Source organism: Phoenix dactylifera, chromosome 18 (genome assembly GCF_051530095.1).
Source record: "Phoenix dactylifera cultivar Ajwa chromosome 18, Ajwa_hap1_PhDact_Kaust_v1.1, whole genome shotgun sequence".
In the NCBI taxonomy this organism is placed as follows: Eukaryota; Viridiplantae; Streptophyta; class Magnoliopsida; order Arecales; family Arecaceae; genus Phoenix; species Phoenix dactylifera.
Genome location: NC_143207.1, coordinates 11,337,475 through 11,359,223, shown reverse-complemented (window position 1 = coordinate 11,359,223; position 21,749 = coordinate 11,337,475). Strand labels below are relative to the sequence as shown.

The following is a 21,749-nucleotide window of genomic DNA, read 5'->3' as shown; positions in this document are numbered from 1 at the left end:
AACACTTTGGATATAAGAGTAACCAACGACCGTAAACAAGAGCTTTGCCTTCAGGATGTCCAAATAGGCCCTTAAAAATGCATCAAGTAAGCCGCTTCTTCTTCTTTTATAAGTCTTAAAGGACCAAATGATGTAGGATGTTTCCCTTGTAATTCCTTTCTATGTTAAACTAGGACTCTTGTTAAAGTCTTCCATGGACCATTTTAAGATTGTCGAAAAATAAAAAAGGAAAAAATTATCAGTTAGAAAAACAAAAGCCACTGTCAAGGAGATTAAGGACTTGTTAGGTTTGCGGGAAAAAATTTTCCTCAGTGGAATATTTTTCTGGAAAGTTGATGCTTGGGAAAGTGGTTTTTGTATGTTTGGTTGACCATGAAAAAGTGGCACATTCTAGAATGGCTTATGCTTGGTTGAGCATCTACTTTTCTTGAAAAGTTACGTAAAATACATGTTATGCCTTTAATAAAGGGAAAGGCCTTACCCCATTCTATCTAGACGCTTAAGGGCACATTTGGAAAAAAAATTATCCCAATTTTCAGCTGGTGGGAATTGGACTTTCTCATGTCCTACATGGGTTTTTCTTCCCTATGAACTATAGGAATTTTATTCCTATGGAAAAACTATTTTTCCATCTCTTTCCTTTAAAAACTCCAACGGAACATGAGGCATTTCTCCATTTTTCCGTTGACGCCCCCCCCCCCCCCCCCTCCTTCCTTATCATAAACCAAATGAGTCCTAAGAAAAAGAAGACTGTATTATGTAGGGATAGGAAAATTCACCCAAGAAAGGACAATGCAAATAGAAATTAAACTAAAATAATTAGCTGAATAATAGGAAAGAGAAAGAGGTAATGCTTACTTGAGTTCCTTTTGGTACCAAAAGGAAGAAATGGATGTTGACTACACTTGAAAGGAGGCTGTTAGTATACTGTTCTGTCCTAGGATTCGTTGAGGGAGGGTGCCATTATAAAGGTTGTAGATTGGCGGTGGCTGAGGGGAGGAGAATATGAAAAGTTTTTGAGGTTGGGAAGGGAATGTTTTAGTGCTGGTGAAGTGGATGAAATTGTTGGGATGAAGGGAATCTAGAGGGTGGCAGGATATGGAGGGTGGCACTTGCAATGCTGCATAGAGCAGTGCTGCCACAGGCGGCACCTGATGGGTGTTATGGGGGGCATTGGCTTGATGGAACAGTGAGAATTAGCAGTAGATAGGTACAAAAAGGGAGTGTAGGAAGATGTAGAAGCCAAGAAGGTAAGATGAGAAGAGGAGAGATAAAAAGAGGTTTTGGAAAAGAGGAGAATGAAGGGGATAGGTAAATGAGGTCACCGACCCTCTCTACCTGCCGTCCTCTCTTTTATTTGATTGTTTCTTAATGGTTTCTCAAAATGCCATTCCCTACATCATTGTATACCTGTAGTCTGACAGCAATTTTTTGTTGATAATGCAGATTGGTTACCCTATGAAACTCATGGAATAGATGAGATTAACCTGACACACTATATACTTACCATAGTGGTCTATGATCTTTATTTTTTGTTAATAATTTTATGTTGGATATTGTGCTATAACCTACTCTTGCATTTGAAACTTGGATAGATTTAGCTCTGCCAGGTGCTTCTTTTCCAATGAAAGCTGTATTAATTTTCTCTGAAATCTACAATTCATATTTGAGTGTGTCTATTTTCAGAGGTGGTCCCCATAAAACTATGCACAATTTGACAAATTTTACTAGATGGATCTGGATAAACTTCTGGAAAAGTGGGTGCTTATTTTAACTGCTTTCGATTACGTATGATATTTATATTCTTAAGGAACATCCTACCTGTTGTTCTTACAACAAAATTCGAGCATTCATCCACCTGTCAAAAGTTAAAGTTCTGCATTTATGATCGATGAAAGGACTTTTACCAAACCAGGTCTTCCATGTCCAGCATTGCTTACTAGTACATGATAACAAAATATGAGCAGTCACTTCAGTTCATTTGCACACGCTCTTCCTTTAGTATACTGGTTGGTATAATTTTTGCATTTGATGTCTCGGAAGCAATGAGATAAATGAATAGTTCATTGTACATTGGGCTTTAAAAAAAAGTTGTTCAATTTAAATCAGCTTGATAAGAAAAACTAACTCGAAGGTTGACTTTCTTGTGTCGCACTGTTCAGTGTGATGTCTTCCGCATCTTTCGTGATGATTCATGGTCCGACCGCTTCTGGAGATTCTGTAGTACAATGTGGAGTGCATTTATGTACATGATGGAGCACTCTTTTGTATCTTTAACGGGCATTATAGTGTTGATGATGGCAGCATATTTGTTTGTTCCAACAAAATTATCACGGAAGAGGCGAGCTGTTATTGGAGTTCTTCATGTCTCGGCCCATATGACTGCAGCACTAATTTTAATGTTGCTATTGGAATTGGGTATTGAGATATGTACACGCAATCGTCTACTAGCAACTTCAGGTATTGTTCTTTTGTTTGAATGTTTTTCCCTTCATGTTATTGTTTATACCCAACATGGAATATAGGATTGTTTGCATATGCATTGTTGGTGCAATTTCTAGTCTTAGTATTTTTTTCTCAGCTAATTTTTGAGTTAATTTTTTTCCTTAATGTCAGGAGAATTAAATGTAGTCTCATGCATGCCATGATTTTTGACAGCTACTTCAATATACTAGTAAATAGGCTGGGTAAGGGTTCTTCTGGCAGCACTAGCTTTGTTGTGATATTAATTATCTCTAACGATCATGGGGACTTAAGACTGATGAAAATACAGACGTGAAATATGTGCTGGACTTTCGCTCCAGGTTTTGGTCATTTTCAAGACTATTGCTGGAATCTCACAATGTGACTGCCAATTATAACTGGAATGCATAATATGGTTTCTGAAATACTAATGGTTCCTCCTTTTCACTTATAGAAGATAATCAAACTAGAAATTTAACTAAATACGAGTGCCAATATTGAAGTGCTTTAGATTGGATTCAATTTTGTCCAGTTGTTTTGTTGATGTTAAATATTGAATGGAAGGACAATATAGTTTGCATGAGCCAAAACTATAAGGCATGGACTTGTTGCAAGAGACAAACATTGATCAAGTAGAAAAGTAACTGCTTAGAGAAGTAGAGATAAAACTTCTCATGGTTAATACCTGCCAGTAGATTGCTCTCAGTGGTCACGTAGTTGATTCCATTTTCTTCAATAGAGATGACCTCTTAATAGTTTACATCGAGAAGTTCTTCAAATTGGTTGCTAAAATTGATAAGTATGAGGTTTTATGGGTCCCAACTTTACAATTAGAATGATTTGATCTATCATATGTGGAATATGGAGCCACTTATAAGTTTGTCTGGTAGATTGCGAAAAAGATGAATAGAATTTTTCTGTTGGCTCAGAAACAATCTGCTGGCCATGTCAATATTGTTTAAAAGTTGGGGGAGATTGATGGATTTAAACAATTTTGTTCAACTTTAGATATGGACCCTTAACCTGGCGAGAACGCTAATGTTTAAATAGGGAGAGAGTATTTGAGGATTTGTGCAGGTATGTGTTTAGTCCCACATCGGTTGGGCATTAGGAGATCTTGGGTACTTATACGGTGTTAAGGAACTCAAATAATAACCTTATGGCTAGCCTTTTTAGGTGAGGTTTTGGGTCATTATAAATCGTATATTGTGGAGGATACTTAGAAATAAAAAAATTGCTTCTAGGCAAAAAATTGAAAATTATATATATGCCGTAATAAGGCAGCAGAACAAGTGAGAAAGGCAACTTGAAATAAGTAGTAAGTTATACAATGTCAGGCTTGTCAAGGGCGAATTTGGCAGCTCTGCAAATACGAGGAAAGTTGGAGTTAGAGAAGCATCAAGATTTTAAGAATCAGCTTGTCATTTTTTTTAGGATAGGTAGTGGAACCAATTGTGACTGGTTACGAGAGTTTTAGAGTAGTGTACTTGGTTTCTCAAGCATGGAAGCTGTCTCCTGCTTAATAATTGATTGAAAAGTCAAATAAGGATAAAAGTCTAGGAATGAGGTTTATTGAACCAAATAAAGTTGACTAGAGCACTGAGAGGTATTTTTTTTGGATGCTGCATTGATAATTATATGAAATAGTTTTTCTAACATGTAGCAACATCATAGATGCATGATGAAAAGATTAGGGGAACTTTAAATTGACTGGATGAGCTTCATGTTTTAGTAGGCAGGCGAGCATGAATTGCCTGTTCGAAAAACTTCCTTGTACTCTGTGATAGAGTTGTAATTATTGATGTTATTCATGATGGAAACTCGATGTATTATTGGTAGATATTTTGTTGACTTAAGTCTAAAGTCAACCATTGGATTTGTAAGTGTGGAGAAACGTGAGCCAAGGTTGAGGCTTTATGTATGTTAATCAAATAAGCTATACACTGTGGAGTGCAGTTGCTATTAAAATACTTAATATTTCACTTTCACCAAAAAATAGTAGGGCTGCAAATGGGTTGGGTCGACCCGTGACCCGACCCGACCCAACCCGCTTAAGACCCGACCCGACCCGCATTTTAGGACCCGCGGGGCCGGGTCGGGTCCTAAATTTGGACCCGTTCTATTTTTCGGGTCGGGTCGGGTCTGCCCAATTTCGACCCGCACCCCGACCCGACCCGACCCAATTTTTTGGACCATTTTTTTAAGACATGCAGCCCATTGGGCCGCAGGCCCGCAGTGCAACTGACTACTGTGCTCTGTGCTTTGCCCGCAGCCCGCAACGGATGATATATAAATCATCCGCTGGACCGCTTCACCTGTTGGACCCCTTCCTCCCTTTTTCTCTCCCGTGCGGCGCAGCGGCTGTGCCCTAGCCCTAGATCTCCCGTGCGGCGGAGGATCATCTGGAGGAGACGAGGACGTCGAGGAGTAGACCGCTTCCGTGCTCGGTGCCCTAGATCTCCCGTGCGGCTGTGCCCTAGATCTTGAGCTGCGGCGGAGGATCATTTGGAGAAGAGTAGCCCGCTTCCGTGCTCGGTGCCCTAGATCTTTCGACTTCCGACTCCCCATTCCGCGGATCTCCCTCTTCCCATTCTTCGGCGTCCCAAGGTATGTCCCTCCTCCAGTCCTCCGTATTTTTTTTAGCATAGGCCGGGAGATGGTTCCGGCGAAGGGGGCTTATCTTGTAACAGGGCAACGACGCCGGACTTGAGGGAGAGGGAGAGGGAGAGGTGGGGGTCGTCGGGGTCCTCGAGGATAGTCGGAAGATTTGGAGGAGGGGCGTGCCACACTTGGGGAGCATCATTTCGGCCTACTTGTTTTATTTTCTACCAATCTGTGAGATCTAACCTAGTTTGCACAATTTTTTTGAGATTTAATCATAGTTTTCAAGATTTTATATGCACGACATTCTCTCTGCTAAAGTCTTCCTTGATCTGGTTTTGAACAGTGCTGTGGTTTTTGTTTTTTTTTGCATAACTTGTGATATTCTGCAAGAGGTTTTGAACAGTGCTGTGGTCTTCCTCGATCTACTTTCTCTGCTTGGGTCTTGACTGGAGGATCCATATAGTAGGGATTTCTATAGACCCGACCCGGATCCGATCCGGACCCGACCAGATCCGGACCCGACCCGACCCGAATGACCCATCGGGGTAGGTATGGACCCGACCCGACCCGATCCGTTTTTCAACCGGGTCGGGTCTGGGTCCAAAATTAGGACCCAAACATGCAACCGGGTCGGATCGGGGTCACCTAGGACCCGACCCGACCCGACCCATTTGCAGCCCTAAAAAATAGTGACCAACCTCGCCATAAAAATGAAGTTAAAGAAAAGACCAAGAGATAACTCAGCTTCTACATTTTGTCTCTCAGCTTCATAATAAATGGGCACGGATTGTGGGCGAAGTCAAGATGTGCTTCTGAAATTTGGATGTCGCATTTTCTGGTGGAACTTCATAAAATTTACAATTATGTAACTAGGATGATTGTGTTGCATGCATTGAATTTTTGGCAATAGAAGGCATTGTATGGGCACAAGATAAGTGAATAAGAGGTAAGGATGCACGGATGTGTAAAAAGAAATCTGAAAGGCAAACCAAAGAAAAGAATAAAATCCGGAAATTAAAGTTTGAAATAATTCTAGGAGCAACATTATGGAGGCTTAAATAGTGAATTGATGAAATAATGGGTTCATGTGCTGTGATGGTCGTAGACTGCTCCATGAGAAGGCTTCCCAAGTTATATGGCATAGATTCAGTATTTTGAGGGAGGATTTGTGGGTGTGCTAATGTTTGCTAAGAGGTGAGAGCTTACAGAAGCTTAGGAGAAACACTATAATGGATTGAATGGTGAGTTGACTGAGATAAACATGTGCCATGAAGGAAAGAAACTTGGAAGGCACTTTTTACTCTTCACCATTTCTTTTCCTAAATAAAAGAAAATTGCTTTTCCCTAGACCTGCAATTTGAATGTTTTACAACACTTCTGGTCTCTCTCGAAATTCTTATCCTGTGAAGCATCTCACTTTCAGGCTATCACACTCTTTATGAATGGTATCGGTCAATGGAGAGTGAGCACTTTCCAGATCCAACTGGACTTCGGGCTCGTTTGGAACAGTGGACATTTGGGCTCTATCCTGCATGCATAAAGTACCTGATGTCTGCTTTTGATGTCCCGGAGGTGATGGCTGCTCTACATAAACGTAACTCTTTTGCATTTTATGTATTTCATTATATGTTTTGAAATGATTTGTTTTGCAGGTTATGGCTGTGAGCAGAAGTAAAATCTGCAAGAAAGGAATGGAGTCCCTTCCTCGCAGCAGTGCCATCATCTATTATGCTTCTGTGTTCCTGTACTTCTGGGTCTTCTCCACTCCTGTTGTATCACTGATATTTGGCAGCTATTTGTACCTTTGCATCAATTGGTTGCACATACATTTTGATGAAGCATTCTCATCCCTTCGCATCGCAAATTATAAGGCATTTACACGTTTTCATATCACTTCAACCGGTGACCTTGAAGTTTTTACCCTTGCACTTGATAAGGTAATAAATTCTTTTTTGCTAACCATGTAGTGCCATATTTTAGGCAGTAAAGTATGCAAATTTGGAAGTAACAATATCATCTTGAGTGTAATATTCACATGATGCAAGTGGGAAAAAAATGCAATGAGGATATGTTTTGAAATTTCTATATTTCAGTCTTAGTATTTTTAAAGTTTTGAAATTTTAGAAGACAATAAATTTCTCAACTTGTTAGCTAAGTAGCACTGTAACTGTTCCATGTGTTTTTTGGTTATGTGCGTCTGATGCACTTCATGTGCTGAGTCATTGTATGTCCAATGAGTACTTGCAGTTGAGCTAGTGATGCATAGATGGGCGGTGAGAGTAATTCAGTATTTTTGATTTGTCAATATAGTATTCATTAGGAACTTCGTTGCCCCATGATGTTGTGCATTGGTGCTATGTTCATCATTAGATTGTGGTTGTATAGTTTGTTACTGGCATAGCCATCAGTCTTTATATCTACCAAACTCATTGATTTGTCAACTTGGAAGTGATGTGGTGTGTTGATTTGTTAGGGTCATGGTGTCTCAAATCTCTTTGATGTCTGCTTTTTCTGATCTGCTGAACCCTCTTATACTCCATGATCAGTGATGCCTCATGATCGCTCTCTTAAAATTGGTTGGTGCCTCTGCATGCTCGCCAATCTTCCCTTAAGAACGGGGACTACTGAAACCTAGTTTCAAAGGATCTTAGATTAAACAATGAAAATTTGCAGGATTGGGCACTGTAGTAGTCCTAAAGTTGATACAGATCTTCGAGATATCCACAGAAATATAAATGAAAAATAGATTTGAAAGGTGACGTAGGATATCCTGATTTATTAGGGACAGTAATCTGTTTCTCCAATTCTTGTATGCTGCCATCCTATATACCCTATCCTGATGTACATGCCACCACTGCTGGTTATCTTCAGGTTGTAGTGTACTGCTCCTGCTTGCTGTTAATTATATAGCAGCACAGAGGACCATCCAGACAGGCCTTTAGGGAGTTCTTTGGTTATTTGGCTTGTATTTTGTTGTTATCATTATCAGGGTGCTAAAAAGCATGCTCTCATGACTCATCCCTGCAAATTATGATGTTTTATTGAAGTTTCAATTGGAATAAAAAAAATTAACAATGTGTTATCAATCAGGTCCCCAAGGAATGGAAGTTGGATCCTGAATGGGATGCTGAACCAAAGCCACAACCGCAACTAAGCCATCTCAGGAAATTCCCCAGCAAGTGGAGGACAGCTTCTGGTCCGGACCCTGTCAATTCCATGCGGATTGTCGACCATTTCATCATCCAAAAGAGTCAAGATGCCAACCACAGATGCTAACAGTTTGATTGATAGAGTATCATCAGTTTCAGATCTGTATACAGCAATATGACTGACATATTCAGAATATAGAACAAAAGAAAAGAAATATTGAAAAAATCAAAGCAAATCATACAAATCAATGACTGCTCCTTTCAGCGTGCCCATGCAGATTAGTTGGACCATTATGATGACGGCATTTCTGCTTTGACTGACATGAGCTGGAGACTAATTTGAACCATGTAGAGCTAGTTGATAAACTGGTTAGATTTTGCAACCTAGATGTCCTTTGGGACATTTTTGCTGTAACAGAGTAATCTTACTGGGAAAGGTATCAGCTGGTTCAGAGGTCCAGGATACCCGGTTTCCAGGTGTCGCCATAACCTTAAATTGAGCTGGGCTTCCTTCCTAGAGGTACCAGTAGAATATTAGTAGAAAACCTTCTAATGCCTGTTAAATTTCCCTTGTCGACAAAGTTTTGTTCACCACCATGCTGAAATACCGCATGGTTCAGCCTCTGGGAGGCCTGCTTGAAATTTTGGGGCTTCTTTTGGATATATGAATAGAATGTTTGATGAAATTTGTTGCAGTTATAAGGAAAGACTGGTAAATGCTTCGGAAGGATAGAAAGTATGGCTAAATTTAATTCTTACTTCAACCTGCAAACTGAGCATCTCACTGGTAGCACCCTCTTGCTTCTGTGCACGAGATGCAGGGTTCGTCCTGGTTCTCTCTTTACATTGTTTTTAGGTATGCTCTTGTTCTGCAGGGGAAAATCCCCTAAAATTAGGGACGGGCATGATTGTTTTATGGTAATACCAGGGCGAAATGATATAATATCTTTCATCATTATGGTTTACAATCAGGTTAAAAGTAGAATGCCTTAAGCACTATGTATTGCACAAGGAATGAGAGGAGCCAAATTCTATCCAAAGACCAACCCAGACATGTTATTTTGCACCGAAACCATTTGATGTGAGAAACCACCCTTCATTCGAAGTTATCATAGCAAGCCCTGAACGAGCCTGAGAGGAAAGAAGTATAATTAACTAACAATCGGATTAACTAACATATGCCCTGATAGAAATTTTGGAGGCTCGGGAAATATGTCCTGATTGATCAAGTCTCTTTGATCTATTTTAAGTGGAGTAACTCCCATGAAATTTGAAAGAAAAAGGCCCAGCTTGGCCATCTTTTTATTCATACAGGGTCTAGAGTGCTTTGCTTTATAGTTCATGGTAAGTACCCATGAATGACTTCAAATAAGTAAGTAGTCTTGGACAAAGTCCCACCCACCTTGGAGGATCAACAGATTCCAGCAATGCCTATTTTGACTCGCTATTGGCCCATTGATAATTTAAAGATTGCAGGAATTCTGTTAGCTTAGCACACCAGACTCGAATATTTCCAATGTGAACAAAAGGGTCAATTTGAGCATACTTATGAAATTTACGAGAAGCAAGCCTGTGTTTCACATTCACATAAGCCAAAATAGGCCACTTGTTAGCTTCATCCCTTTATCGGAAAAGATGATGAGAGCCCCAAAAAAACATGAGAAATAACTTTATCACATTTTCAACTCAAACTCATCGCAGCTCAACTCAACTAAGTCTTAGTTCCAAACTGCTTGGGATTGGATGCATAAATCTTTTTCTTTAGAGCCACATATTCTAAAAATTTGGAGCTACACATTCTGAGAGATGCAGCGACATCAAATCTTTTCTTGCAACTCCATCACATCTGATTTTTGATCTATCTCTATCGCCGTTTCCTTCTACATGTATCATCGCACCTATGTACATAACTAAATCATATAAATCGTCCTTCTCTTCATTGCTACCGCCTCTATATTTTTACAAATAACTTCATTTCAAATTGTCAGTTATCAAATATTTAGGAGAAATGATAATCCGAAAGTTTATCCAAGAATAGCGGTTTAAGCGGCCATCAGAAGCTTCGCATGCGGTGTTGTAGATTGTAATGCATTATAATGAAGGCTCCATTGGGTAGTTTAATGCTGAAGTTAGAAGAAATTTTGGGCACGGGTCGGGAAAGGAAATGCATTTATCTTTAAGAATCCCTAGGAAGACCTCTCGGTCACCTTGAAGGTCTGAAAATTCCTCTGACCATTTGCTTTGCAAAAAAAAGGGGCATATTTTTCTATCCTGGTATATGATAACAATCAGAGCCCCTCAGCATTGGTCAATCAAATGCTAGCACATGACAACATACCATCTGCAAGCAATAGAAAAAAACTTTGGGAAGGGTATTAACATGCGAAAGCAACCCAGGTCAAGGACCTTGAGGAAAAGGAGGAGAACTAGAAGCAGTGGTCTATGCTACTATGACATCATTCATCAACATATCAAACTTTCAAAGAAAAAATGCTATCAATTCTTAATTAGCTTCTCAAAGCAGAAGTCGCAAGAGAGGCCTCTATCGAGGAACACTATATTTTAGGTATCAACCATTCCTCGATGATCTTTCAATTAATATTCCAGGACTTCTTTGGATGATACTGCTATTACACAACAATTTCTTTGGGCAGGAGGCTTATCCTCACTTGGTGGTGAGAACTGCCATCATCAGCACTAATAGCTGCGTCCTGAATGAAAGGGTGTGTGTACAGAGAAATGACACTGCATCATTACAAGTTACACCAAGGTAAGAATATGAAAGTTAGGAACCAAATAACAGGCTACTTTATTAGATATCATTTCAACCCATGGTCCATGCAACCCACCATGATGCCTTTGGTAATTAGTAGTTTTTTTAGTGCCCCATTACTTTTGAATCATGATAGATTCCAAACCAATAAAAACTGGAATTTCTGATAGAAACTTTCAAAGAGTGAAAACAAGAATGAGGAGCAACAGGGGAGCCAGCTTGGTACCATGAATTAGCACTTCCAAACTCTACTATCAAAATCTTTGAAAGATTAGGAAATGGAAGTTGGAGAAGGGACCACTATAGCAACCATCACCTTAGATAAGATGGCTGGAGAAGAGACTCCATGCCTAAAAAAGCTAAATAGTCAAAAGCACAAGCAATGCCCTCAACCTCACAGTGTCCGAACCTACCAATATTTAAGGTTTGCAACTAACAATTTGTCTAATCTGGAACCTACTTGAACTGTAATAATGTGCCGTAGAATTCGAGGAGAAAATAGAAGTAAATGAAAGTGGGCAGAAATGAAAACGTATAGTATTATCATTCAGTCAATCACAAAACATCCTTATGTTCAAAGGAAAAAAACAATTGATCCCCGCTAGCTTTACCAGAATGAATCTGGAGAGAACAAGCAAATAGTGTGCCTACCTGACATCTTTAAAAAAAAAAAGTCAGGAGAAAGGAAAACAATTTAAATCAGGAAATGAGAGTAAAAGACACTAGGTACCACAGCATATCAATTGAGAAAATTTGAATCTTTAATTCACAGTAGCTGGATGACGAGCAAGTGCTTGGTCTCTTGAGATGGATCACTTGGTCATTGGATAACACAAATACACGCTGGGTTGCCATGGTCATTGTCATCTAACTCTCCCGGTTCACTGTGCCAAAAATGCCAACTGGTTAAAAATTTAGGAAAATGGATAAATGTAGACAGAAAAGCTAATACTCTATACTATTGCAAGAAGTATTGGCACTTAAAAAGATATAAACATTCAAAGATCAAACGTAAGTTCTGCAAGGAATCAAATTGCCATTAAATGCTCAAAACATGATGGAAAACTAATTAGAGGATCTATACAAAGTAAAAACATATTCTAGTGCCTTCATCTACATTCCATGCAATAATTTCCAAATTCTGCAAGATTCTTTATGAAAAGTAAGAGTCAATGAATGCATATCTGCGAGTCAAGGATGCATGCGTACATCAGCGATCTAAGAATTGGTGCTAAATTTTTTTGGTCAACTTTGGGTAAGTGAGAGGTGTAGCTTGAAGCCTACAGGATAAGTTGGTTGGTAGGGAGACCAAACATACTTTTTGTAGTTTAGGTATCAAATCAGAGAGCAGCCAACCAAAATTTCACTTAGATGCGAAGAGAATCTAGACAAGAGATGATGACAAGGTTTGGTATAGGGAATCCTTTTCTTCTTAGGCATAACATAGAAAACAAAGAGTTAAACTGAAACACAGCCCCAAAACATTTGCAAATAACTGGTCGACAGGTGCCATCAGATGAAAATGGAGATTTGAGCAAAAACTGGACCGTAGACACATTTGTACAAAGTTGTAAACACACAAATGCATAATTATGTACTTAGATGTAGTTTTCACAAAATATAATTATAGAGAATCTAATATGTTCATCCCCTATGAAATGGTAAGCAAAGAAACTTGTTTGAGAGTTCCAATATTGTGAAATAAATTGCAAATCTACTAAGATTCACTCTAAGAACATGAATGCCAGAGAATACTCAAATTGATAATAAAGAAATGGCTCTCCTCATTCAAGAATCTGGATGAGGCAAACTTCTCCAGAAAATTTCCAAAAATATTCCATTTTATTAAAATCATTTTCCTAAACAATTCTGATTATTAGAACAATTATCCTAATACTAAGAAACGTGATCCACAATGAGTACAAAAGCAGGTACTCTATAGAAAAGTATTTCAGTTCCATGCAAGGTTTCCAAGTAACTATGAAATTGCCACAGAAAGGAAATAAGAATGAGGCAACCATACAAAACCTTGTGTGCATTTAAGTCTGTTACACCATCTCTTGCACAAGTTAAAACTTTTATACTTCTCACCATGATCGTTTACATCATGAATCATCCAGTCAATCCAATCAACTGGAAACCTCTATCGCTGACTATTTTCTTAACTCATCCTTACGTCTGATTAAATTCATGAACAGGCATCATGGAAAATTTCTCTCTTTCGTGATCTCCAGAAAGTAGGCCTTGAGTGGATTAGATTGCTACAACTTGATCAGGTAGAGCTGAAATAGACTGGATATGGGTTGGATATTAGTAGCACACACATCCATATCCACGAATCCTATTAGACCAGGAAAAAGTATTTAAGTTTATAGTAAACAAATACCGATACAAATCAGAATATTCATAATCCATATTAATCTAAAACATGTATGGATAAAACTTGGATATCAATAATAAACAATATGCATATAATTGAGTATTTATTAACATCTTTGTTTGTTCTAAACATCTACACAACTGAGTTTAGGTGATGGAATGAATTAATAAAAGCTATTAAGTAAGTTATTCTAAAATTTAAACTATATTTCAGTAATCATTTAACTAGAATTACAACATAGAAATATCAATCAGATAAAAAGAAACTATCTTTTCAATATGCCAATACACAGACATTTTTGTATATTGATAGCCTAATATCTGTTTCCTGATAGTACATCAAGATTCATATCCATATGAAGACTCTGATTTTTTTTTTTTTTTTTGTGTGTGCGTGTGGGGGGGGGGGGGGGGGGGGGCTGAACCGCCCGCCCGATTCAGGATCGGGTCAGTTCACCTAGTTTTTACGGAACCAGCTCCTAACTGGCCGAAACAGGCTTGAACCGGCTAGAGCTGGTCATGAACTGCACAAACTCAGTCCAAACTGGCCGGTTCCATGCAGAACCAGTGCGAAACATCTGGTTCACACCGAGTCGGACCGGTTCCAAACTGGCCCCCCTAACACATAAGGCGGAGAGATGTTAAGAGCCCAGATAATCAAAATATTCCTTCAAAGTAAATATATGCTCTTTCCAATTAGGTGAGTTTTGTCTCGACCCTATCAAAGAGAAGATCTGAAATGAAATCAGGTGTTCTTGAGGTTCATGCTCTTCAACAAGTAATAAGGACCACCACATTTCTTTAACGAAAAATGACACTAATCACCATTTCTTATTAGTGTACCACTCAAGTATGAGATCATCATGAAGAGATCACATATTACTTGTGCAATTGGCTAGTCATTAATTGATCTCCACCACTGTACAGGATTGTCATGTGCAGCCCAACATATTAACATTGTGCAAGTAACCATTGTTGATTGTGACCAATATCTAATGACCTAAATCTGGACATAGCACAAAAGTTCTTTAGACCAGACAAGCAATTGATGGAATCTCTTTGAGGGAACTTTGCTACTTCCTTGCGATCTCCAATTGGATGTCGGGATTTTCCAATAAGAATCCACCCCTCCTACCAACCTGAACAATCTAGTTGGCAGCTATTCCACGATTTCAGTTATTTTCCAACAACCATTTTAATAGTGATTACTTGTTAAAAGCTGGCAAGGCTTCCCTTCATCCACCATGTTCCTTGGAGATCAAATTTTCACAATGCAAAAGCAAAAAAAAATATTCCTCCCTGACAATTAGCTAACCAAGTAATCTATTTTTCCCTCAGTTTTCTCTCCTTTATACCCTTTATCACTCTGGTCATCAAACGACACTTCTAAAAGCTGTCCTCCATTTATTGCTCTGAAATTTACAAAAAAATTGTATATCTAGTTTGTTTAGTGCATGGAATGCGGAACCGTCCCAAACCGGACGGTTCCACCCATTCCAATGCCCCCCCCCCCCCCACCGTGGCCCTCCGCCGCCGCTCCTCCCTCCCTCGCCCGCTCTTTCTCTTCTTCTTCTTCGGCTTCGGTTGATGCCCTCTATCGGTACCAGCCTGGCACGGCCTGTACCGACTCGTTTCGCCGAAAAACCGGTATGGTACCCGGTACCGGTTCCTCCGACCTTAGTTTAGTGTATTTATACTTATGTCTCTCAGTGTTGCACCTTAAACCAACCTTTCTCCCCATTTTCCATCTACCAGATTTTTAACAGAATTGTGTTCGAGATAGGCTACAAATTTGTCAAATTAGGTTTTGGATTCTGTTGAATCAGATCCAGCCACAGTAAGTACATGTATAAAACTAGGTTGACCCAGTCAATTGAAGAAACCAAGGTTGGATTGGGGCAAGTTTCCACTTTAAATATATTCCTCTCATCTGCTTTTGGAAAACAGGTAAAATTGAAGCCATAGTTTTATATTCAATCCTCAGAGCAATACAAAAGTGCAGCTTTAGATAGTTAGGTCCTCATTTTGAAGCAAATTGTAATTGTTTTACAGCTCTTAAAGTGATTAGGCTAGCAAGAAGAGTGTAAGTCAAAGACAAATAACCAACAAATGTTGTGGTTCCCAAAACTCTCTGAACGGTCAAGAAGATAAAGCGAAGTTTTTGCATCACCTTTTAACCTGAAAATGGTGTCATTAGCAACTTTCTTAGGTTGAAATATAACATGACAACTAAACCATGAATATAAAATGTAACAAGAAATTAACTACAAATCGCACGGATCTGATGAAATAAGCTGGAATCCTAAAGAAACAACCAATTAATTCCAGGAGCAAACTTATAATTTTTTTCAGAATAAATTTCCCCACGTCTCAAACTAAGTGATATAAGATATACAGAAATTTATGTGATAAAACAATGAGCAAACATGTTAGCAATGATATAACACCTAAAAAGTCTTACAAGTGACACGGAACAAAGATATTAGAATGGAGTGAATAGGATCAGGCCCACATTATGCTTTCGAACTGTTAATTCACACAGAAATCCAAGTATCACATTCTGGTTTGCCAAGATTATTGGAACACTCAATTAAGCCCCAATTCCTCAAGTGCACATTTTCTTCTTCTTTTATATTGTGAAGAAACTCAACTTTTACATATTTTGACTAAATTAATGGAAAAAATTAATGCTTTTTACTTTTGAGCCTCTTGAGGTGTTTCCTCTTCCCGATCTAATGCTCCAATCGCATCCATACAGTTCATGTAAGATGAGGCCTTTCGAACAAAATAAAATAGGAAAAAACATTACAGAAATCCACTGCATAACAAAGAATACTTGGTAGCACCACATACTCCCAAGGCAGAAAAAAAATAGAGACAAATGTTGTTATACCCATAAATGAACAAAATTAAGAAATATAAATAAATATGTTGCACAGGTTAATGCCAATATAGAGAAAACTGAACATGCTTGACATCGAACAGAACCCTGTCGAAATTGCAAAATATATACTGAAGCAGAAACATACATCCCAGTACGAATATAACTATGGAGAAGAAACCTACATGGGTTCAAATTCTTTGATTTCAACAAGTTCCTTTCCCACCATATCCATCCACTTAACCCTCCTCTTTCCAACCTCTTTCAGACCAGACCCAGATGACTTCTTAAGGCTGCTTTTTAGCAAGGTCTCAACTTTCCCGTGGACTAATCCATCAATCTTCTCGACCACCATTTTTTCATCTGGTAACCTCTCCTCCAGGCCATGGGTAATCGGACATGGACCAGAAGAAGCATGCTCGATATCTTCCGATCTCAAAGCGCAAGGTGAGTAAAGGCGTAGGGATGACTTCGAGGAGCAGATGAAGGGGCAGTAGAATTTGCAGGAAAACACCCTCATGAAAAGAGATTTGACACCAGCATATCACAATTACTTAAAGCCCCATCCTACGACACAAAAAAATAACAAACATTCCCTTAACTCCGGCAATTCAACTTCAAGCCTAAACCATTTTCACCAGACATCAGAATTCTCATCAGAAACCCCAAGAAAACACAAGGAAACCCAATGCACGGGTAGAAGGAGAAAAACAGAACTGCAAACAGATACCAAGAACCAACAGGACAACAGAAAATTATAAAATTTCTTCAAAACAACAAAACACAACATCAAGGTTCAACCTTTAGAGATCTAATGGGAACCCAAAGAACCCACAAACAGGAAAAGAAAAATCTATGCATTGGATAACAAACCAAGCAGAGGGGCAACAGTTTAAAAAGTGGGAAAGTGGAAGAAAAAGATGATTTTTTCTCCACTAGTGTACTCGAAAGCCACACAAAAGATGAAACCAATGTGCAAGAAGAAACAGGGTCCCGGAAAAAAAGGAGTAACCGAGCAATAAAGATGAGAACTTGCCTTGCAGCCCAACATCGGAGAGAGAGAGAGTGTGCGTGTGGGTGTGATTGCTGAGGTTGGTTTGGCCCGAGGACCGAAAAGGCCGAGACACCAAGCAATCTTTGATGGGCACCTCTCATCAAACACAACCCCTGTGCGCAAGTTGCTAACCACCCTCTCTCTTTTGGTTCGAAAAGGCAAGCTAATGGCTGTTTAGATTCCTTCAATGTCCTTCCTGTCCTTCTTTTTCTTATATTTTTTATTTTTATTTTTATTTTAACAAATATATCATACATCACATATACGGATATATCCAGTAAAAATTCCGGAATGCACTAATCATCTCATCATCCCCAACCCATAAGGTGCCTCCTGAGTGGCTCGCTACATATGCCGCCATTCAATCCGTCGCCCCGATAGCCTCACGATATATATGCATAGCTTGAAATGTAACATCCTCGCTCATCATCAACCAAATATCACAGAGCAAGTGATGAACTCCTCTATCACTGCTCGAGCCTCTCTAGACCCAGCCGATCACCCTGGCCGAATCATCCTCCAAAAGGATGGAGTTCACCATGACCTTGTTGTCCTTTTTCTCTCCTTGGTGGTTGGTCTTTAGGTTGAGAGAGAATTTAATTATTCAATGAAACCTCACTATAAAAAAGTAAATTCCACCTCTCGGAGTCATTTGGCTATTTATCTGTCAACCCAACATGTTGTCCCATGCATTTGATCTGACTACACCCACTACGGCACGGACATGGATGAGCCGATCTCATCTTTGAGTCTGCTTATATAGCTCAAGCACTAGGAGAGATGGTAATTTGGCTAATTTAACCCAAGTTCATCTTAACCTCGATATGATTTAGAGCCATAAGATCCAAACTAGAGTCCAGCCTAACAAAGTCAACAAGCTTGAGAACCTATCCAATTTATGTATTTATATTAGGTTGGCACTTCGGCCAACCTCACTTGAGTATTAACTTGAGCAGGTTTAAGCTCTATAAGTTATTACAAGAAAATTGTTTTGCAAGTATAAGTGCAAATTTTTCGGAGGATCCGTATAGATATGTGTTTAATCCTAATCGTCATGCATTGGGTAGATTTTAAATATTATACAGGACGTGCAGACATATGTTTAGTCTTAATCAGTTATACATTGGATGGATATTAAATAGAATCCAAATAACATCTTTTAGCTTGTCCTTTTGGACAAGATTTAGGTCATTACAAATGATATATTAGAGCAAACTTCACCTATGACCTATGTGGACTAGAGATACTGGTCCATTAAGATTGACTAAAGATCGATAGTGATATTTGTGATTGGATTTGAACTCTTAACTAAGAATTCTAAAACTTAAATGGGAAGAGTATATGAGGACCTATGCAAGTATGTATCAGGTCCCATATTAGCTATACACTAGATAGATCCACTAGAGAACCTAAATAATAGCTCTTAGCTAGCCTTTTGGGGGACATCCTGGACTGTTACACTAATTATGGTGCAAATGCATAGGCATGGTATTTGAATCCAATTATCCTTATTAACAATTTTGTCTAAGAAAGTCACATCAAAAAAATTGACAAACTTTGTTAATAAAAGAGAAATGCTCATAGCAAACTTAAACATCCAATACCCTTTTCCTCTCAAGAGAACCTTGCATCATCCTTTCCTTGTTCTCTCCATATTATTTTAATATTAAATAATTTAAATAAATTCATTAGTTATCTTGTTCTAAGAAGAAGAAGCCTATATAAAATGATTTCTGCAAAAGAAACTAAATTCAGCAAAACAAACATATTTTAAATTTCCATAAACTAAATTTCTGGACCTTATTTTTTGGTTTTAAAATTCTAAATATGAAACAAGTTTGGAAGATAAACTTTGTTTATTCTGATTCAAGAAATTAAAATAAATTCTCCAATATTTATTTTCAGCAAAAGAAAATCTACTTTGAATTTCTGAAATTAAATTCACCAAAACGAACATATTTTTAATTTCCATAAATTAGATATCTGAAAATTATTTTTTGGTTTTAAAATTCTAAATACGAAACAAGTTTGGAAAGTAAACTTTGTTTATTCTAATTCAAGAAATTAAAGTAAATTCTCCAATATTTATTTTCAGCAAAAGAAAATCTACTTTGAATTTGTGAAATTAAAATTTTCTAAATATCATATTTTACCTTCTAATATTTTGCATGTTTTTAAATTAATAATCCTTTAAATTAGTTTTTGGGTAAAATAACAACAATCTAAATTTCTGACAATTAGATTCTCTATTTTATATTCTAGGAACTTTTTTTCTGTAAAATAAAAATCTGATTTGAACTTCTGTAAAATAATTTTCTGGATATCTATGATTAATTTCAGGTTTTTGATTATTAAATTTTTATACGATAATATAATGATTAATTTTTTGCAAACTAAATATTATGTAATTTAGGATGTACAATATATTACAACTAAAATTCAGGTTATTATATTTCTTGTGTGAATATTATATTTGGTATTTTAAATTATGTAAAATATGTTTCAGGGACTTGTATCTGTAAAATATTAATCTAAAGATTATGAACATAATAAAGTAATTTGAATTTAATTTATTATATCTTACGAAGTACTATTTTGAATAAATAATATACAGAATTAATCTTTAGATTGATCAGTCCTATATAGGCTTAGGATCATACTGGGTTGGTAATTATTAGGTATCATTTAGATCCTAGGATGACGAAAATCTAGAATTTTATTTTAGAATTTATCATGACCATATTTTAGTAAAAATATAATTCTTGAAATATTAGATTGTCTAGAAACTTTCAAAATTTAATTAGAATTTTTTAGTGGGTGTGCTCTAAAGGTAAGTAATAATTCATCTTTTCTAAATTTTTCTATTTATTTGCTTCTAAATAAATATTTGACAACAAATTAGTTATAAATTGAATAACATGCAAGTTATGAATTTTATGAAATTGTCTTTTGAATGGAAAATAAATGGATCAAGTGAATTATTATATTTATTACCAAATATTATGCATATTTTTTTAGAAACTTTTTTATTGAATGTGCATATTTGTTTAGAATTAATTATATATATATATATATATATATATATATATATATATATATATATATATATATATATGATTTATGAATAACATTAATATGTTCTGAACCTTTGACATGCAATCTGATTACGCTAAGAACCCCTCTAATTGGGGTTATATATTGGTATTTTGACTATTCGAGAACCTACTATTCTTGCGTTGACATAGGGTGTAATTATGAGATTGTAGCCCACTTTGTAAGATATAAGTGCGATATTCTAGGCCATTTTCTCTAGTCAGGCCACATGGTGTAAGTGTGATCAAGGTTTCTTAGGTTGTTGAACTGAATTATAGTACTTTAAATTATTCTTATGAATATGGATATTGTCACGCCCCGGATCCGGATCCGTGACACGGCCGTGCTATTGCCGACTACTACCCGCAATAGCACGCAGCCTCGTACATGGTAAACAGGTAGTCAAAAGCAGTGTAACTTGTATATATCAAAAGAAAGTATTACAACCCACTGGTTCATATAAAGTACATAGCTTCTACATAGTTTGTATATACACAAAAGTTTATTTATATCATCCCAAAAATAAAGAAGCCCTGTAGCAAAAGAAAAATGCTTCTGGCAGCTGTCACTGGTGGTGATCTAAAAAAAAAAACGTAAAAGAACAGGCATGAGCTACACGGCTCAGTAAGTAATCCTGCATAATCTTGTCGAATCGACTAAAAATATTAATCATGCTTATCAGGATTTGAGAAACTGACATGTATGCTACTAAATCAATCATAAAATATCCATGCTGAGTAAATAAAACAGTATCCTACAATATCAAGAAATCATGTAATATGCACATGTAGGAAAAATCGTGCCACCGGCATTGCCGTGGTCATGCTCTTAAATGCTACTGCGAAGTCTTTCTTGGCCACTGGCGGGACCGGCTCAGTTATTAGGCGGCCACTGGCGGGGCTGGCTCAGTCATTCTCGGCCACTGGCAAGGCCGGCTCAGTTACATTAGGTCAGTAGCTCTTAAGAGTTCATAAATAATGCTCCGTATAGGTAGTACCTCATAGATGCTACGGTGAATTCATTAATGGTCACTGGCGGGGCCTGCTCAGTTATTAGTCGGCCACTGGCGGGGCTGGCTCAGTCATTATCGGCCACTGGCAAGGCCGGCTCAGTTGCATTCGGCCCGTAGCATCAAAACCCTTAGGTACCCCTTGCACGATGTGCAAACAACTAGAGGCAATTCATCATCATGCTTTATGCTCATGCTAATAAAAGTTATGACATACAATTCCATTCACCTTACATGCATTATGAAATCTACATAAGCATGATTTATGCATAATCACCAATTATATGGCTAACACATGCCACTCATACACATAATTCATAATCCATATCTTAGGATATAATGTA

The 21,749-nt window shown here is 37.7% G+C and overlaps 1 protein-coding gene and 1 long non-coding RNA gene across 8 annotated transcripts in view; one reads left to right on the top strand and one right to left on the bottom strand.

Moving 5' to 3' along the window:
• LOC103722455 (uncharacterized) overlaps positions 1 to 8,902 on the top strand; it is a 32,961-nt gene extending 24,059 nt beyond the window's left edge. For 4 of the 6 annotated variants that reach the window (XM_008813021.6, XM_088714344.2, XM_088714341.2 and 1 more), the window contains 4 exons: positions 2,163 to 2,460; positions 6,491 to 6,639; positions 6,720 to 7,004; positions 8,158 to 8,902. In XM_008813021.6, coding sequence (XP_008811243.1) covers positions 2,163 to 2,460; positions 6,491 to 6,639; positions 6,720 to 7,004; positions 8,158 to 8,343 — 918 coding nt within the window. In that variant the 3' untranslated portion in view covers positions 8,344 to 8,902. Of the gene's footprint in view, positions 1 to 2,162; positions 2,461 to 4,735; positions 6,640 to 6,719; positions 7,005 to 8,157 lie in introns of those variants that run through there. The other 2 variants (XR_016399006.1, XM_088714343.2) reach the window with 2 other exon arrangements.
• A 2,602-nt stretch (positions 8,903 to 11,504) lies between these two features.
• LOC103695664 (uncharacterized) lies at positions 11,505 to 17,435 on the bottom strand. 2 transcript variants are annotated; one of them, XR_016399007.1, is made up of 2 exons: positions 17,286 to 17,435; positions 11,505 to 11,873 (listed from the first exon to the last, which is right to left on the bottom strand). It is a non-coding gene; the product is annotated as an uncharacterized LOC103695664 (long non-coding RNA). The 2 variants fall into 2 exon arrangements; XR_606469.6 differs by lacking the exon at positions 17,286 to 17,435 and adding an exon at positions 13,018 to 13,299.
• Positions 17,436 to 21,749: the final 4,314 nt, after the last annotated feature.